This window comes from Pollicipes pollicipes, unplaced genomic scaffold (assembly GCF_011947565.3).
Source record: "Pollicipes pollicipes isolate AB1234 unplaced genomic scaffold, Ppol_2.1 Scaffold_2614;HRSCAF=3066_pilon_pilon_pilon, whole genome shotgun sequence".
NCBI classification, from domain to species: Eukaryota; Metazoa; Arthropoda; class Thecostraca; order Pollicipedomorpha; family Pollicipedidae; genus Pollicipes; species Pollicipes pollicipes.
The window spans coordinates 13426-30043 of NW_023596145.1; the positions used below are offsets into that span (position 1 = coordinate 13426).

The 16618-nt window shown below is 52.2% G+C and overlaps 1 protein-coding gene across 1 annotated transcript; it reads left to right on the forward strand.

Annotated features, from left to right (window-relative positions):
* The first annotated feature begins 3254 nt into the window (after positions 1 to 3254).
* Positions 3255 to 16329, forward strand: LOC119114549 (microtubule-associated protein tau-like). Its single transcript, XM_037238643.1, has 8 exons — positions 3255 to 3357; positions 5124 to 5158; positions 6988 to 7072; positions 12102 to 12307; positions 13033 to 13218; positions 13990 to 14187; positions 15817 to 16044; positions 16273 to 16329. The coding sequence occupies exons 1-8, from the start codon at positions 3255 to 3257 to the stop codon at positions 16327 to 16329; spliced, it is 1098 nt and encodes a 365-aa protein (XP_037094538.1).
* Positions 16330 to 16618: the final 289 nt, after the last annotated feature.

Consider the following 16618-nt stretch of genomic DNA (forward strand, 5'->3'; position numbering starts at 1 on the left):
GGCCACGCGCTGCTAATTAGCCGGCAGGTCTCACCTCCATTGAGGAGGCACTTGTTTTCCGCCACACACTTGGCATGCGCGCGGGCGTTCCGTATTGCTTCTATCATTGTCGGTCGTGCTCGCCCCTCGCATCAATAGTGCATTGAGATCAGGCTTGACTGCACACATGGCTCGGGCCACTTGCGTGTCGTTACCGGGCGTTCATCATTGATTGCGCCGTGTCGTTACCGGGCGTTCATCGTTGATTGCGCCGTGCGAGGGGCATTTGACCAGCCGGAAAACAGCCCCACTGACCTAGCCCTCGGTGGCTGAGTGTTTAGCTAGAGGGCCAATACAGAGGTCACTAGACACAGCACGGAGGCTTGGCTCGGCACAGGAATGTTGCTGGATACAGGCACTAGTGATGATGGGAGTGATGGAGGCGGCTAAATATATCAACTCGCCAAAACGTTAACACAGATTGGCGTAGAAGAGCAAAAAGCTGCCCCATGAAGCCACCGTTCATTACATTATACCTATATCGAGCACGTCATTCACGTCACGAATTAGCTGTGACCGAGGCTCTGTCCTATAAAGAGAATCATGCCCGGAATATTTAAGGATCCGTAGGCCTCGCGCCACATGCAACTCGCCGAAGCACTTGCTATGCATGCATTCATCATGCATGAACATCTGCACATTCGATTTGTCAATTTATGTACTTCCACGGCCCCTAGGGAGTCTGCTTTTCCACAGTGCTGTTCCCCATCGTCATAAAGCAACAGGCGCAACGTAGCGTGCCCACTGGGTTAGATCCCAAGATATCGGTGGCTAAGTGGCCCAGCGCCCGCACCCCGCACCGTGCACGCACCGCTGTCGAGCGGCGGGACCACGGGCGCTGACGGCGGCGCCGGGCCGCGGCCAGGTCTCCTCCAGATTCGTCGCCTCGGAGCCGCACAGACGCCCAATGTCGGAGCTGCACCCGGAGAGCGGCAGCCGGCCGGGCTCGGCCAGCGCTGCTCGGGATGGCGCCACCAACGGGGTACGCGCCGCGGCCGGCCCGCCGATGGTCCCGCTCGTGTCGGAGAGTTTCTTTCGCCGGTTTCGGTCCAGACGCTCGTTATCGCGGCTCCGCCGTCGAGCGCCGGTGAATCGGGGTCTCTTTGTTCTAGATCGATGCGTCCGGTTCGACGCGCTCCGTCGACTCGGCCGACGGCGCAGGACGGGCGGCAGGGCTGCCGCTTGGCGGCTTCCAGGTGCCGCCGCTGCCGACGGCTGATTCGCAGGGCTCGCTGGATGCCGAGCGGCTGGTCGGCAAGGTGTTCAGCTCGGTGCAGCAGCAGCTGCTGACGTGCGACGTCGCCGTCGGCGACGACGCGCCGGCCGACCCGCTGGCGCTGGCGGAGGCCAGCGCTGGCACCGTCGACACGGTGTCGGGCGCTGTCGGCGCCACGGCGCTCCACGACGACGGCGACAGCGGGGCGCACGGACACGCCTCCGACGATGACGACGTGGTGGTGTCGCCGGCACCGGCGCCGCGGCCCGACAGCGCGACGGCCGCCGAGATCGCCGACGAGTCGCGGCCCGAGTCGGTGCTGTCGGCCAAGTCGTCGCGGCCGCCGTCGGTCAAGTCGAGCGTGTCGTCGCGACCGCCGTCGGCGCGCTCGGCGGTGGCCGCCTCACCGACGCCGTCGTCGGCGCGCGGCTCGCGCGCCTCGTCGGCCCGGGCCGGCTCGGCGGCGGGGCCGGACGGCGCGGTCGAGTCGCACCGCTCGGTCAGCCCGGAGGTGCCCGAAGACCACTCGTCTCCGGAGGATGCTGATAAGGACAGCGACGCGGCCTCGGTCGCGGCGGCGTCCCCATCGAGGCCCGAGGAGGCGGCGGCGTCTTCGCGACCGTCCACGGCGGCCAGTGGTCGCAAGGCCTCCGAGGCAGGCTCCGAGCACAGGCCAGACTCGTCGGCGTCGGTGGCGGAGACGGGCGGCCAGCCTGCGGCCGCCTCCGCCGCCGGCAGCGCAGCGCCCTCGCCGTCACCGGACCCGGCCGCCCGCGTCTCTCCGGCGCTCTCGTCCTCGCCCAACAAGGCGGCGTCCCCCGCGCCCAGCAGGGGCTCGTCCGTTGCCGCTCGCGACCGAACACCCTCTCCCGACTCGGCCAAGGGTCCCTCGCCATCGCCGTCCCCCGCTCCCACTAAGGAGGCGCCGTCCCGCGCGTCCTCCGCGCAGTCCGCCGCGAAGCCGTCACCGTCGCCATCCCCGGCGCCGAACGGCAGCCGAACCCCGACGCCTGCTTCGGGCCGGCCGGTGTCGCCGTCGCCGTCGCCTCGTCCGACGAAGGAGAAGAGCCGCACGCCGACGCCGGCGTCTGACAACGAACGCGCTTCCTCGGCCGCTCAAGCGAAGGAGGCATCCCGCACTCCGACGCCCGCCGCAGCGAAGGAGAGCTCGCGCTTGCCGTCGCCGGCTCCCGCGACGGAAGCGGCTCGCACGCCGACGCCGGCGTCGGCCAAGGCTCCCTCGCCGGCGCTCTCGTCGACTCCAGCCGGGGAAACGAGCCATCGGGCGTCTCCAGACGCCAGCCAAGAGGTGCCCGCCCCGACCACCGACACCACAGACCCATCGCCTGCGCCGTCCCCCTCTGGAGTTTCCGAACCGGCTCCGGAATCGGCCGAGACTGCAGCCTCAAACACCGCGGCCGAGGCTGCTGAGGCGGGCGCGGAGGCCGTCGATGAAGCGGAAGAAACGGGAGCTACGGAAACTGACGAAACAGCAGAAGCCGGGGCTGAAACCACCGCTGAAACAGCAGCAACGGGACCTGAGGCAGCTGAAGAAACACAAACGGGCACGGAAGCGGGGCCGGAGTCGGAGTCGAAGCCGAAGCCGGAGCCGGAGCCGGAGCGGGAGCGGGAGCCGGAGCCAGAGCCGGAGCTGGAGCCGGAGCCGGCACCGGCACCGGAGCAAGAGCCAGAGCCAGAGCCTGAGCCGGCGCCGGGGTCGGAACAAGGGCCGGAGCCGGAGCCGGAGTCAGAACCGGGGCAGGTCGAGACGGGCGCGTCTGAGGCAGCGCTGGCGGCGGCGCCGATCGCGGTAGCCGCAGCGACGGCGGCGGCGGCGGCGGCGGCGGCTACCGGATCCGACCCCCTGCCAGCAGAGGAGCCGGCGGCGCAAGGTACCACCGCGCCCGCCGAAGAGCGCACGGGCAGATCGGCGGACCGGAGGAGAGCCTCGCCCAGAAAGCGGCCCGCCGCCGGCGCCGGCGGCGGACCCGTGATACGTATGACGCGCGCCCAGGCCCTGCTGCTGGAGAAGAAGAAGCAAGAGGAGGCAGACTTCAAGAAAAAGGAGATACGGGGCCGGTCGCTCTCGCGGAAACGAAGAGGTGGGGGTGTTCTGGGGAAATATTGTTGAACATGAACAGCTTAAGTTTTACCCGGCCCATGCTTTCGAAAAGCCATACAATCGTCCCCGAATAGGCAATGCTTAATCTATCGCAGAACAGAATGTTTCCTCAATAACTTAATTTATGCCTCCGTGGGTAACACAAGCGCAGGATGTTTGGTGATAATGGTTTTAAGCTCCATGAAGGCTATAATTAACCTAGCCGGTGCGAGATTTGCGACGTCTATGACTTTGTACAATTACGCAAGTTGAACTGCGACATATTTTATCGAAGCTGTTCATGAAAGATCAAGGTTAGGCTGGATCTTTCTTCACATATGTCTTTTGCGCACGCCGGTCTTCCTCCTATTTTTACCAGCAACCAATACGACCGCGTTTCTATGGCATCACATGTTACACGTTCGGGTACCCTCCCAGATAGCCATAAAAATAATGATACGAATTAAGTTTCTCCTTAGATGCCCGCGAGCACTTAAGCACATAGCTGCGTGAAGTTGCGGGACCAAGTGAATTGTGTCAGTTGTTGGACGACATGGCTACAGTAAGTAGGTGTCGGTATTTCACGTTGGTTCCGGTATTTAAAAAAACTTTAAAATGATTAACATTGCGTCGTCTTTTCTGAGGGCCCGCTAGATGATGGTTTACGACATTCGTGAAGGATTCCTCTTCACATCAATGAAGAGGGCTCACGGTCTGCTGATAAGACAGAGGGAAACGTCTGCTGATTTTCCTGTTCATATTAGAGTTATCTGTTTCTCTATACGAGAAAACAGCCAACAAACATCAAGATGACCGATGTTGCTCTGCCAACCGTTGTAACTCCGAGTCTGAGTTAACACAGCACTGCTGCTCGTTTTCTTCGTGGCTGTGGCCATTCATTTTTGGATGCTGGGCTGCCTTCCGAGACCTAACGAAGGAGGAAAAACACACTTTGTTGCATTTTTGTTCGGTATATCGGCACAATACTGATAAACATAACTACAATTATGCTAAGATGAACTAAAACTAACTAAAACATGAGGGGTACCGGAATAAGGAAGCATGGGACGCCAAATTTGGCGGGCTAAATGGACTGCTTTATATATATATATATATATATATATATATATATATATATATACATGCATATATATGTATGTATATAAATATATACATATAACAGACAGCTGCACATTTTATATTCTTTAGCACGATAAGTTCGAAAGTACTTGTGCAAATACAGGTGTTTGACCTAATGACATGCGAGTATATATACATATATATATATATATATATATATATATATATATATATATATATATATATATATATATATATGCATGCTTTTTTATCGCCGTTTCATCCTGTTTATGTGACACATGTAGTGCAGGCAATGAGGAAATAACCGCCTTTGGATCGTGTGCCTTGTTAAATGGACACGAGTTGAAATTTCTGAACATCAAATGCAGCTCGTTATGGGTGCATTCGTACATTTATTTTGCACACGATTCAAGCTGTAATTTCATGTTGCTTGGTTACTATCGGTTTCCTTGATTAAGCCGCAACAATTTCAGGATTATGCAGATCGCTTCTCGGAAGCTGGAGGTTTCGTCAGTGATGCCGCATTGGAAACGAGTCATTGAAGCTTTGTAGGCAGGGCTGCTCAGCAGTTTTCGGTTTTCACACCGCACTGGTTGTTCGGAAACCTCAGTGCTTATCTCTGCGATAAAAATCTATCTGAATCTGACCGTTTTGCTCTGGTTTCAGACGCTGATCGGGACTCGGGTGTGGACGAAGGAAAGGTAAGTGAGCTGCTTACGTACATATGATGCGGCGACGCTTTGCCTTTTCTTGCTGCTCTCACCTTTTGCTTTTATGAACGCTTTAACTACAGATTCCGAGTTATTCGTATTCCGGGGACGTTAAAAGGAAAGTGAAAGAGCGCGCCCTATCTCGAATTTCAGGTACTTTATGATGGTCATGTTTGAGAATGCAAGGGACTTGAATGTGTTTCCCTTCTGATATTGAAATGCGGTCTTGTGCATTTATGTGAGCTGCACAGAAGTCATAGGATCACAGGAACTGCGTCATTGCTCATTAAATTCACTAAATTAGTAATTATTAGCGTTGTAGAAGGAAAAATAATCGATATAAAACATTATTAGACACTTCAGACCAGATATCTTGACTTCATCATTGTGTCAAGAGCTATGTGTCACACATATCCGACCACCTAACGCTCTACAGTAAATCTGATATGTAAAATATAACAACTGTTTTATCACACGTTAAATGTTCTACGTGAGATACCTGTGTTGGTGTCTTATAGACGGACAGCATTAGGTCAGCTAACTCTACTTAAGATGCCACCGTGTGTAGAAAGCACGTGATGGCATCACTGCACACGTGGTGGCATCACTGCACACGTGGTGATATCACTGCACACGTGGTGGTATCACTACACACGTGGTGGTATCACTGCACACGTGGTGGTATCACTGCACACGTGGTGGCATCACTACACACATGGTGGCATCACTGCACACGTGGTGGCATCACTGCACACGTGGTGGCATCACTACACACGTGGTGGCATCACTGCACACGTGGTGATATCACTGCACAATATGAAATGTTATTCCGTGCTGATGAAGCTCCCCCCGAAAATAATATTCATTGAACTTTTACCACCTTGATCTACCTGTTTCTGGCACTAACGATTTTTGTTTTGAAGGACAGGTGTAGAACCTTTATCTTATTACTCACTGACCCCAATCACCCAAAATCAGCATGCTTTTAAATGCGCAGAAATAGACGCAACACGACCATGGTGGTCGACGCGCCCTTTAACCCCAATCAGCAATACAAACATGTGTAGAAGACTTTGACATCTCATGATACATATTTTTGTGACATCATTTTTGCGGGTGCTTTGCTCTCATTGGAAACATGGTGTTAACAGACAGCTGCACATTTTATATTCTTTAGCACGATAAGTTAGAAAGTACTTGTGCAAATACAGGTGTTTGACCTAATGACATGCGAGTGTGTACATTTAATACCATTTTGGCGCGATCCAAATGGTTTGTTCAGTAGCTTTTCAACATTACTTAATAAATACAATTGCGATGCTGTCTTTCGGAGCACTTGGCAGCTCTGAAGGCCTCCTAGTATAATGCTTATGACGGCACTGGCAATATGTTAATCGTTTTGATCAGGATGCAAAAATTTCAGATGACCTGACGGGAAGGAGCAAAACGTGAACCAAAATACTGTTGTGTTTATATTACTGGAAACTTGGATTTTGCTTTAGATATTTTCTTGACCTGTTACCCAGCTTATTAACGTATTATTTGGCCCAATGCATGTACCTTGCATCTATTGTGGCAGATAATACACTCATAAAACGCAGGCTTGCGAAGCCTTTCAACCAAGCTCCATTAATCTGACTGATTGGCGCACCAGCAGCTATACTGCATACCCAAGGATAGCTTTTCATTACAAAATACGAGCACATGAGTCTGAAACGTGCGTAATTGTACGTTCAAATGCCAAGGGCGTAGATTCATTTCATGTATAATCCGATTTCCAAAGATTGCTGGTTGTTTGCTACATTCTTCTGGTTTTACAGGATGTCGACCAATCAGTTTCCCCTCAGAAGAGCCGCTCTCCGACCAAACGCGTCCAGCCGGCCACATCTCAAGAGAAGCAAAAAAGTAAGTGACTCATTTAGTGGCATTTGTACGGTGACGATATATATATATATATATATATATATATATATATATATATATATATATTAAATCGCTACATCGACTAGGCCACTTTAAACACAAACATGCTGTGCACCCGCCAGCTCACGGACCCCGACTCTCTCCCGGGCGTACGGTCCTCCACTCATCGGGCCACACGGCCCCGACTCTCTCCAGGTCGTGTGGTCCCCCACTCAACGGGCCATAAGGTCATGACCCTCTCCAGATCGTGTGGTCCCCCACTCACCGGACCATAAGGTCACGACTCACTCCAGGTCGTGTGGTCACCCACTCACCGGGCCATAAGGTACCGACTCACTCCAGGTCGTGTGGTCACCACTCACCGGGCCATAAGGTACCGACTTTCTCCAGGTCGTGTGGTTCCCTACTCGCAGGGCCGTGAGGTCCCGACTCTCTCCAGGTCGTGTGGTCCCCACTCAACAGGCCATAACGTCCCGATACCCACCAAACCGTAGGATCCGTTGTGTAAAAATCGTCATGGTGATTATCGTGTAGATCCAATACGATTATATTAATCACATTTGAAATACGGTTGCACATTATATGCCCGTTACGCCATAAACAAGTTTGAACCGCTATACAATGCTCGTACGGCAAGCGTGCTGGATTTTCAGTAATGCGTTCTGGGCTACAAACAAGCTATTTGTGACAATAATGATGTGAGATGCATGGCTATGAGCAATATTTACTGCTATCTTGGGAGCACAAAGGCTGTTTTGCTCGAAAAATGAAAACAATTAGCAATGATATATTTCAAGACAGTGACCCAACCATGTCATATTGTAAGTTCTCATCCGACAATAATCGGCCTACAATGCAAAGGAAACTGTAGGTTAAAGGAAGGTATGAGGCAATCGTGATGCCATTCCATGAAAGCACTCAGTTGAATATTTTCATAATCGATCTTAATGATTGTTTACGCTCTTCGTTTAACCAATAGCTCCTAGTACATTGATGGCTGGCATATTTTGACCTACATGCTCGCAGTACCAAAGACCATGAGCTAGATGAGCTGCGAAAATAGTAAAGCAGCACATACAGGAAATTATCCATTTAATCTAACTGGCGTCAGCACTCATTCAACAAACGATCAAATAACAGTTTGATGCCCACATTATAGGTAAGCGACGTATCGCGATACATTTATGATGCGAATGCATCGTTGATATATTAACTGCAAATCGCCGTCAGCAAAGTAAGTACTTACATAGGTACCTCACAAATATAGCAGAGTAACGGTTATCAAAGTAGTCAGTATATCAAGACAGATCATCAAATCTGTCTCAGTCAAATGACAGCGCTCAATCAAAATGCACACGTGAGCGGCTTTGTTTTCAATGTTTTTAGTTTAGTACGCGGACTTATGTGACGCACGAGGCCAAATCATTATCAATATGCTGTGGTTTATTTTTGGGCCTTCTTTTGGCGTACAAATTATCCATTATCTATCGGATAAATTGTTTATCTGTAAAGGAAACGGATGGCTCTTTCGCCATCCAGCCATACTCCCCAAGCAGCACCAGAGGTGGTAAATCGGGTCTCTTCGAATGACCTTCAGAAGAACGTTCAGAACGAAAGTTCGAAGTCTAGCTCAGGTCAGGCACTTTACTCCATTCCAAGAACCAATCTGGAAAGGCCGGCATCTGCTGGCAGCAATGTGCCGCTACCTGGAACTTACTACCTAAAGCGAACGATGCGCGTGGCAAACATATGATACAGTATGTGTACGCGAACTTGAGAGACCCAAACGACTTATCACTACCGTTGCATGTTAGGGAGAAATACAAAGAGATAGAAAAGGAGAGGGTCGCGAGGATTTCAACCGCCGGGTGGTTGTCGTGGAGTAAGTCCTAACAGGCAACATTCTGGAGGATCTCAAAACAATTCAGCAATCAAGCCAACCAGACCAGCGAGTGCCAACTGTGAGAGAAGGGTTGCTCATAGTCAGGGAACTGCGCTGCATGCACAGTACCATCTGAAGCCGAATAAGCCTGATGCCGAAATTTCTAGGGGATTGACCACCGTGAAAGCCAACCAGAAAGCAAACACCACACAGATTCAGCAAACGCGAAGCAGCAATGCTGTTACATCGCCGAAGCGAGGATCCAGGTCTCGCAGTAAGACGGCATCTCCACGGGCGTCGGAGGCCTTTCTCTATAGCGGCAGACAGCAGCGACACCGATCCCATAGAAAAACCAGCGCAGTGTTGAATCGATTGCTCGCAGCCCACCACGTATGGCCCGCGGCAGGAATGTTCGCCGACAGCAGTATCTGGCTACGAAGTTCAAACTAGCCGCCACAAAACTCCAAGCACACGCAAACATTCGTTGCTGCTAGTGGTTTAAGCGTGGAGGAGTCATCGGGATCGGCAACCACTGTGATCTCCAGACACCACTCAACGACTCAGACGGACGCCTTGGGCAAGAAGGCCGCCGAAACTACCAGCAGTCAGCCGGACTGTCAGACGTCCATCAGTTCTGCGCCACACGCATCCGATCCGGTCTCCGAGGACCAACCCGCCCGTCGATACAGATAAACCTCCGATTTCCCCCACAAAGCGCTGTCAAGCCAGAACAGAAGACAGCGGTACCAGTCCAGAAAACTCCGGAGAACATGGAGTGGAAGAAGGCCAAAGTGCGCCTCAGGTCGACCCCCCGGAAGCCCGTCGCCGCCGCCGCCAGAGAGCCGGCATCGCGTGCGGTCGGCCGACCGTGTTCGGTCCGTCCCCATTGAAAAGCCCTCGTGCCTGACTGGAGCTCGGGCCACCTCTGGGCAGAACGCGCTGACTACTCAGCACAGCTCTGCCGGGCGGTTAGGCTCTCCAGTGTCCGAGAAAAGGTTTGCTTCGTCTGCCACGCAAAATTGACGAAAATCCTACCAAGAGTACCGGCGTTCAGGTCAAGATTAAAAAAAACGCTCCTCCTCGCACCATCACTCGCGGAATCAGAGACGGTCACCGTCCCAGAAAAGTATAAATTCCAAGATGTCTCTACCTGATGACACCAAACGAAAGATGAAAAGAAGAGAACGAGAAAAAGACAAAGAAAGTGAGGAAAAGTCGAGAACCGTCCGTTCGCAGTCTCCGCAGCTTGCACAGCTATCCAAGTGATGTGTCCACGGGAATCTTGAAGCACGTGAAACTAATGCCTGCATCACCGGCTGCCTCCCGAAGCGGAAGCAGGAGAGCTGCGTCAGCTGCTGCCATGGTTAAGACCAAGAGAAAAAGTCAAAAAAGAAAAAGAAGACAAAGCAGACTTCAAGTAAGATTGCCAGATTTTTAAGGCAGTTGAGTAGAGATAAGGAAGCCATCCAAGTCATCAATAAAATGGCGTCCGCACATAAGAAGAAGGCTTCTAAATGACTGTACACACATTCCAAAAAGCTGCCCCTGCTGAGTCCCTTAAGTATCACCCTCAGCAATTAATAAAATAATAGTTCGATGTACACGTCATAGATATGCAACGCTCCGCGATTAATTCGCAAGGCGTAATTGCATGCGCATTTTTTGCGGCATGACCATAAACTGCCGGCAATAAAATCGTTGGCGTGAGTGTGTCGATTTCTCGGTATTCAGACAGGGTTGCGAACGGGTTAAAGAAAGCAAATATCTTGCCAGCACAATTTTTCACAAGAACGTCACCATAAGCTTTGCTGATCTTTCATCCGTTGCATTTCGTCACAACCTCGTTCCTTTGCTCATCCAGAAAAGTAAAGCTGTATGCACTACGCTGATGTTGTTTTGGCATAGAGCACTTTCAGAATGAACTCCTCTCTTAGCGTGCTCAGTTTAACCTGGCAAATATATGAAAGTTGTTTTGATGTGTTTTTACCCAGAAACCTCGAAAAAGGAGGCAACTGTTCAGCAAGCGATGGAAATTGTTGGCACCCGGTAGTGCATTCAAATGTTGCAAGTTTGATGTCTTGCGACCTCATACTTTTTATTTAAATGTTTGAATCGGTGAGGAGGACGAGCAATGGTGGCGCAAGTGCAACGCTCATGAGCTTTCAGTCGTATCTCTGGCAGTTGAAGGCGTCTCTGAAAAAGATCAAGTGCACTGTTAAGTGAAATTCAGTATCGAGCTCAGCTGTATGGGGTCAAATCCATTGCTGTTGTGGAAAATCGTATTCTTTCTTCGCAGTTTATGCCGCGTCAACATATCAATATTTAAGTTTGGTCGATACGTTGACGTGCCAGTATGGAAATTGAACACGATGCCTCGTAGATAACGATTGTTTTGGTATTTTGTGAATCCGCTTTGGGAGTTATGCACGCAGATGAACTACCTGAAGCCTATGTCACGTGTTGGATTAGAAGAAAAGGTTATGAATTTCATGTTAATCCCAGAAATACCGAACAGCAACTCCCTGTCAATGTAGTAGGGCATGGAAATCCGTAATATTTTGGAACAATTTAAAATTCCTTGTCAATTGCTAATGTAAAACAATTTTATTGCACCTATCGTTGATTTGTTGGCCATGAAAAGCCCTCATATCCGTCCCGTTGTGTATCGAACTTTGTCCGGGACGATAGCTTACGGTCCACCACCCCGCGTTCCGGACCTGGGGACATCCAGCTATGACTATGCAGACAATTTGTGCAGCGTGAACAGAGAAAGTAAGCCAATGCTAGCTGAGTTTTCTGATGACATAATGGCCATGTATATGCTTTCGGCGCTTGATATCACAGATTGAATTGTCCGTGTGAGTCCGCATTGAAAAAATGTATAGGTTATTTCCCCAGGTATTTTCGTTTAACACCTTGAAATATTTGAGCGAATGGTATATGCGTAGGCATGGCCCCCAATCAAATACTGAAGTTAAATGGACTTACTTCATCTCCAATTTGTAGTTGATCACGAAGCTGAGGACTGGGGTCCTAGCTTAACGTTGAGCGCCGCAGCACACTCAAGCTGTATAGATAACTTGTGTCGCCCGTGGGACGTGTGTTACTGTACTTTCCGGTACGTTTCAGAAGTACCCATGAACAAGGTGCAAGTGGGGACAGCTGCTTCGCCGAACATAAAGAACGTCAAATCTCGCATCGGGTCTCTGGCAAATTCAAGCTACAAACCCGGTGGAGGGAACATCAAAATCGAAAGCCACAAAATCGACGTGAGCAAGGCCTCGACAAAAATCCAGGCGAAGTCTAGCTACAAACCCGGTGGTGGCACCAAAAAGGTAAACATTGAAGAGGCAAACAATTATAATTGTAAATCAGATAGACCCATAAAGTCTAATTACAAAACCGGTAGCGGCACTACAAAGATAAAATTTAAGCGGTGAATGATTATAGCTGTGCATCGGATAGGTGCAGATTCTCGGTCACCCAACATCATGTGAGAAAACTAGCCGCATAATAGTGATGATTTGATCTAAGTTTGGGTGCGTTTCATGATGAGGATCCTGTGTTCTGGTGATGCCAATATCAGTTCGCTTTATGGACTAGCTGCCATAGGTGTGCGGGACGAGGCTAAAAGGGGAGGGAGGGGTGGGGACACGGAGCCCATGCCCTCCCCGCGTTAACGAATGGGTTTATACTAAATGCTGAGAATTTCGCGGGAATTCAGCCCAAAGTCAGAGGAGATCGGAGACAACTTTACATTTTTCCTTTTCCGTAAGGGACGTCCGGGTACACGCATATAGGTGTGCTTCGGATTTATTAACAGTTTTAAAATAGTCCAGCTGCTTAGTGTGCCTCGGGTGGACAGTTGTTCGGTACGGCTGGACGTGCGCGCTGCAAAGGGCCTGGGACCCCGACGATCCCGCCACATGACCCTCCGAGCTTCCCACTTTATTATGTTCCCAGCGTGATAACGAGCAGCCACCCTTGCTCCGGACCCTCCCTTTCGCTTCCACCTCACTGGCAGTCAAGCACGCGTGTGACCAACGCACTGTACTTGCAGATCGAGTCAAGGAAGCTGGAGTGGAAGTCGGAGTCGAAGGTCGGCTCCATGGGCAACACGAACTACAAGCCGGGCGGCGGCAATGTCAAGGTCAGCAACCAGAAGCTGGAGTTCAAGGAGCGCGCTGCACCCAAGGTCGGCTCGCGGGACAACATGCAGCACAAACCGGGCGGCGGCGATGTCAAGGTATGCCCTGACGATGGCAGCGCCACCTGGCTGCCTCCGAGCTGCAGGCAGCGTCACTTGCTCAAACGGTGGCGGCTGGCAGTGCCACCTGGCCGTGCCGAGGTGGCGTCCACTGGGCACAGAGGTCGCTAGGGGTCACGCTCGGACAGAGGGGTGCACCGGTATTGGCTGGAGAATGCCACGGAATGTCTGGGATGTTTTCACGCACGGCACTGGTGCACTGGTGTAAAGTGTTCTGAAAATTTGCCCGTTCTCATTCTACACCTGCCCCAACGTGTCACATTTAAGTGTCTGTTTTACACTGATCAGCCGTAAAATCATAAGACATTCAAGCATGATGTGGTTGATGTGCCAACGTTCAACAAAACATGCTATGTATGCTGTGTGCATGAAGCTTGTACCACGTTGGAAGTTGTGACCGCTGAAAAGAACGCCTGCTCAGCTGATATATGTTCTCAGTCACCACCACGGCTGTTCACCCACTTTGGTCGTCACGTTACCACCAGAATAGCGGGTATGGCATGTGCTTCGTTTGTGATGCGTTCAACGTCCAACGGTATCGCCACACAGAGACGGGCATTCGTTTTCTGCAGCACCTCACAACACGGCACGCGGTCATTTTTGTGTGCTGCGTGCAGAACATGACGTCACGGTGTATGGTCATGCTATATTTGGATGTGTTTGGGCTGCGAGGAGCACCTCGCGAGAGAAGCATGCGGCGACTGCACCGGCTGCACTGCACTCATGCCCTGCGGGCCGCCGCCCTTTCAGGTTGAATCCATCAAAATTGACATGTCCGCGGTGGGCAGTAGGATTGGCTCGCTGGATAACGTGAAACACAAGCCGCAAGGTGGCGACAAGAAAATCTTCAACGACACTGAGTACATTCGCCAGATTAGCTCTGGCTCTGGCGAGGGCCGTAGCAGGCGCAAGTCTCAGGCCAGCTCGATAGATGACGCCACGGAACCGGTGAGGGGTTGAGCCCGGCTCTGACGGTGAGTATTCCTTTACAGGTGGATTTCGGCTTACTAACATAGCGCCTTACAAGCCTGCAGGCCCTGGTGAACAGCTGGCCGCTACTAACATCAGCACCTCAAGTCTCTGTCTGTAGTGTTTAGAGCCGTCGGTCCTTTTGGATTGTACATTCAAGGCACATCCATATGTTCAGGTGGTTGGAGGGAAAGCTAATAGCAATCTTGACTGAACGTGATTTCTGTACTCTTTTCTTTAGCTCCGCATGCTTGTACAGTCTTTGCTGCCCCCTTACCTGACTGACGAAGTATGCCATGTTCTCAGACGCGATGCCAATTACCGACAGCACGTGAGAATGCGACAGGACGTGACCTTTATTTTTGGGGTGGCATACGCACCACGTATGCAAATTTGAGCCGTCATTCTTAGCTCATTATAGAGGGTGCATGAAACCCGGTGTGGAACTGCAGCACAAACAGGGTTGTGTTGGCAGCCTTCAACAAATTCAACATGTGTGTGTGTGTGCGTAGGTGCTTTGGGACACGTCACACGTGACCGATGTCTTTATCGACGAACATTCATGCACACAGCGCAGATGAACAGCTCAGTTTCCGACCCGAGCGCATAACTCCTCGTCAGAAAATGCGCAGCGCCGACACATGGAAACCACTTCCTTCCATTCCTGTTTCTAAGGCACCTGCGCATCGACGCTGGTGGTGGGCGTCGTGGATTGAGGGGGAGCGGGAGGGGGCCGCTCCTCGCCGGTTGCATTTATCCTAACGCCAAGCTAAAGTTGTGACCATATGATAGCCTACTCGAAAAAGGAGCACGGTGGCTGGATCTGAAGCTTCCTCGGTATCTTTCAAAGGCGTTGCTAACTTGTGGCCCTCGCACCCGTTCCTGTAGGTGATCTGCATTGAGCCCCAAGTGCCCCGGTTTGAGAACGTCGAGTTTCTGGCCATGGCGTGCATGGCGAACGTGGTCCACTCCTCGCCCGCCTCCTACCTCGTGCTGCTCTTCAAAACGCTGCACTATCTGCGCTGGTTCCTGCCCATGGTGTACTAGGTGACCTGCCTGCCGCTAGCCAGTCCCAGCTGTGCCGCCTGTGCCAGCCGGCATATCTCGACCCGTGCGGCACACATACGTACTCCCGGTCAATGGACCTGCCACAGCTCAGTGACGGTGATTTTCTGGCCATGATGGCAATTTCTGATGGAAAATAGCACGAGTAGTTTCTGTCGTATGCTTTTCATGTTCTTAGTATGTAAGCAAAATGTCAATTGCACTGTTGTCACATTTCGACTCAAAATTTTAAACCCACGCGCGCACATGATGTCGTGAAGAGGACATGGACGACAAAGCGCATGGGCGTTTTATATTTTGTGATATTTTAAAGCCCCCGTTATTGCTATTGTTACCTGCCCATCACCGACGATTTGTTCCACATCTATCTAATTTTCCTTACCTCACATTATGCAAGTAGAAAATCAATATTCATCGCAGTCGACGGAGAGCTCGTCTTTACATCATGATTGGGATGACTGGCAAACTTGGTGCTGTCTTGGTTGTCGCCTGCTTATGGCTTCGAATGGTTGTATTATGATTGGTGCCCGATGACTGTTTCAGAGCACGGGTCCGTCTTCGCCAACAAAATCTCCCAACAAATCTCCAGCAAAGTCTCCGTCTTCACCCGCGCAGCCAGATAACCCGAAATCTCCCGAAGCTGATACCAAGCCACCGCAGCCTGAAGACTCGTCCCAATCTGCGGAGGCCACATCCCCGGCGGAGGAGGCCAAGTCCCCAGAATCCGACGCCAAGTCTCCGAACCCTGAGGCCAAGTCCCCAGAATCCGAGGCAAGTCCCCAGATTCCGGGGCCAAGTCCCCAGATGCGGAGGCCAAGTCGCCCGCTCTCGAGGCCTAGATGTGCTGCCGCGCGCGTTCCGTCAGTCCGCGGCTCCCACGCACCGGCTACCGGCGCGGCTCGCTTGCACGCACCTGCCCGGCTTCGCTGCGCGGAGGAGGGGAAGGGGGGGGGGGACGTTCGGTCGACGTCCGGCGGGCACCTCCGGCCCCGGCGCCAGCCGAGCTCGCCGTCGTTCGCTGTGTTCGTGTGCGTGCGCGTGGGTGTGCAGGTGTAGGCTGCGCTGGCTGGCTGACTCGTCGCCGCGCTCGGGCGGCTCGCGAGGCGTCGCTCGCTCCCGTCGGCCCCCGATGGTGGCTGGAGCGCCAGCGAGGTGGCGCCGAGTGTCGGGCCGGGCCGGCACGCCGGCTCGGGCTGTGACGTTCCCCGCCGGTCGCGGTCGGCCAGTGATACCGCCGCCGCCGGAGACTCGCGCTTCTGGTCTTGTTTTAGTCTTTAGATGTGGAGGCCGGTTGCCGCTGCCAGGCTGGAAATGAGAATGCGATGCGTGTATGGGTGGCTCTCGA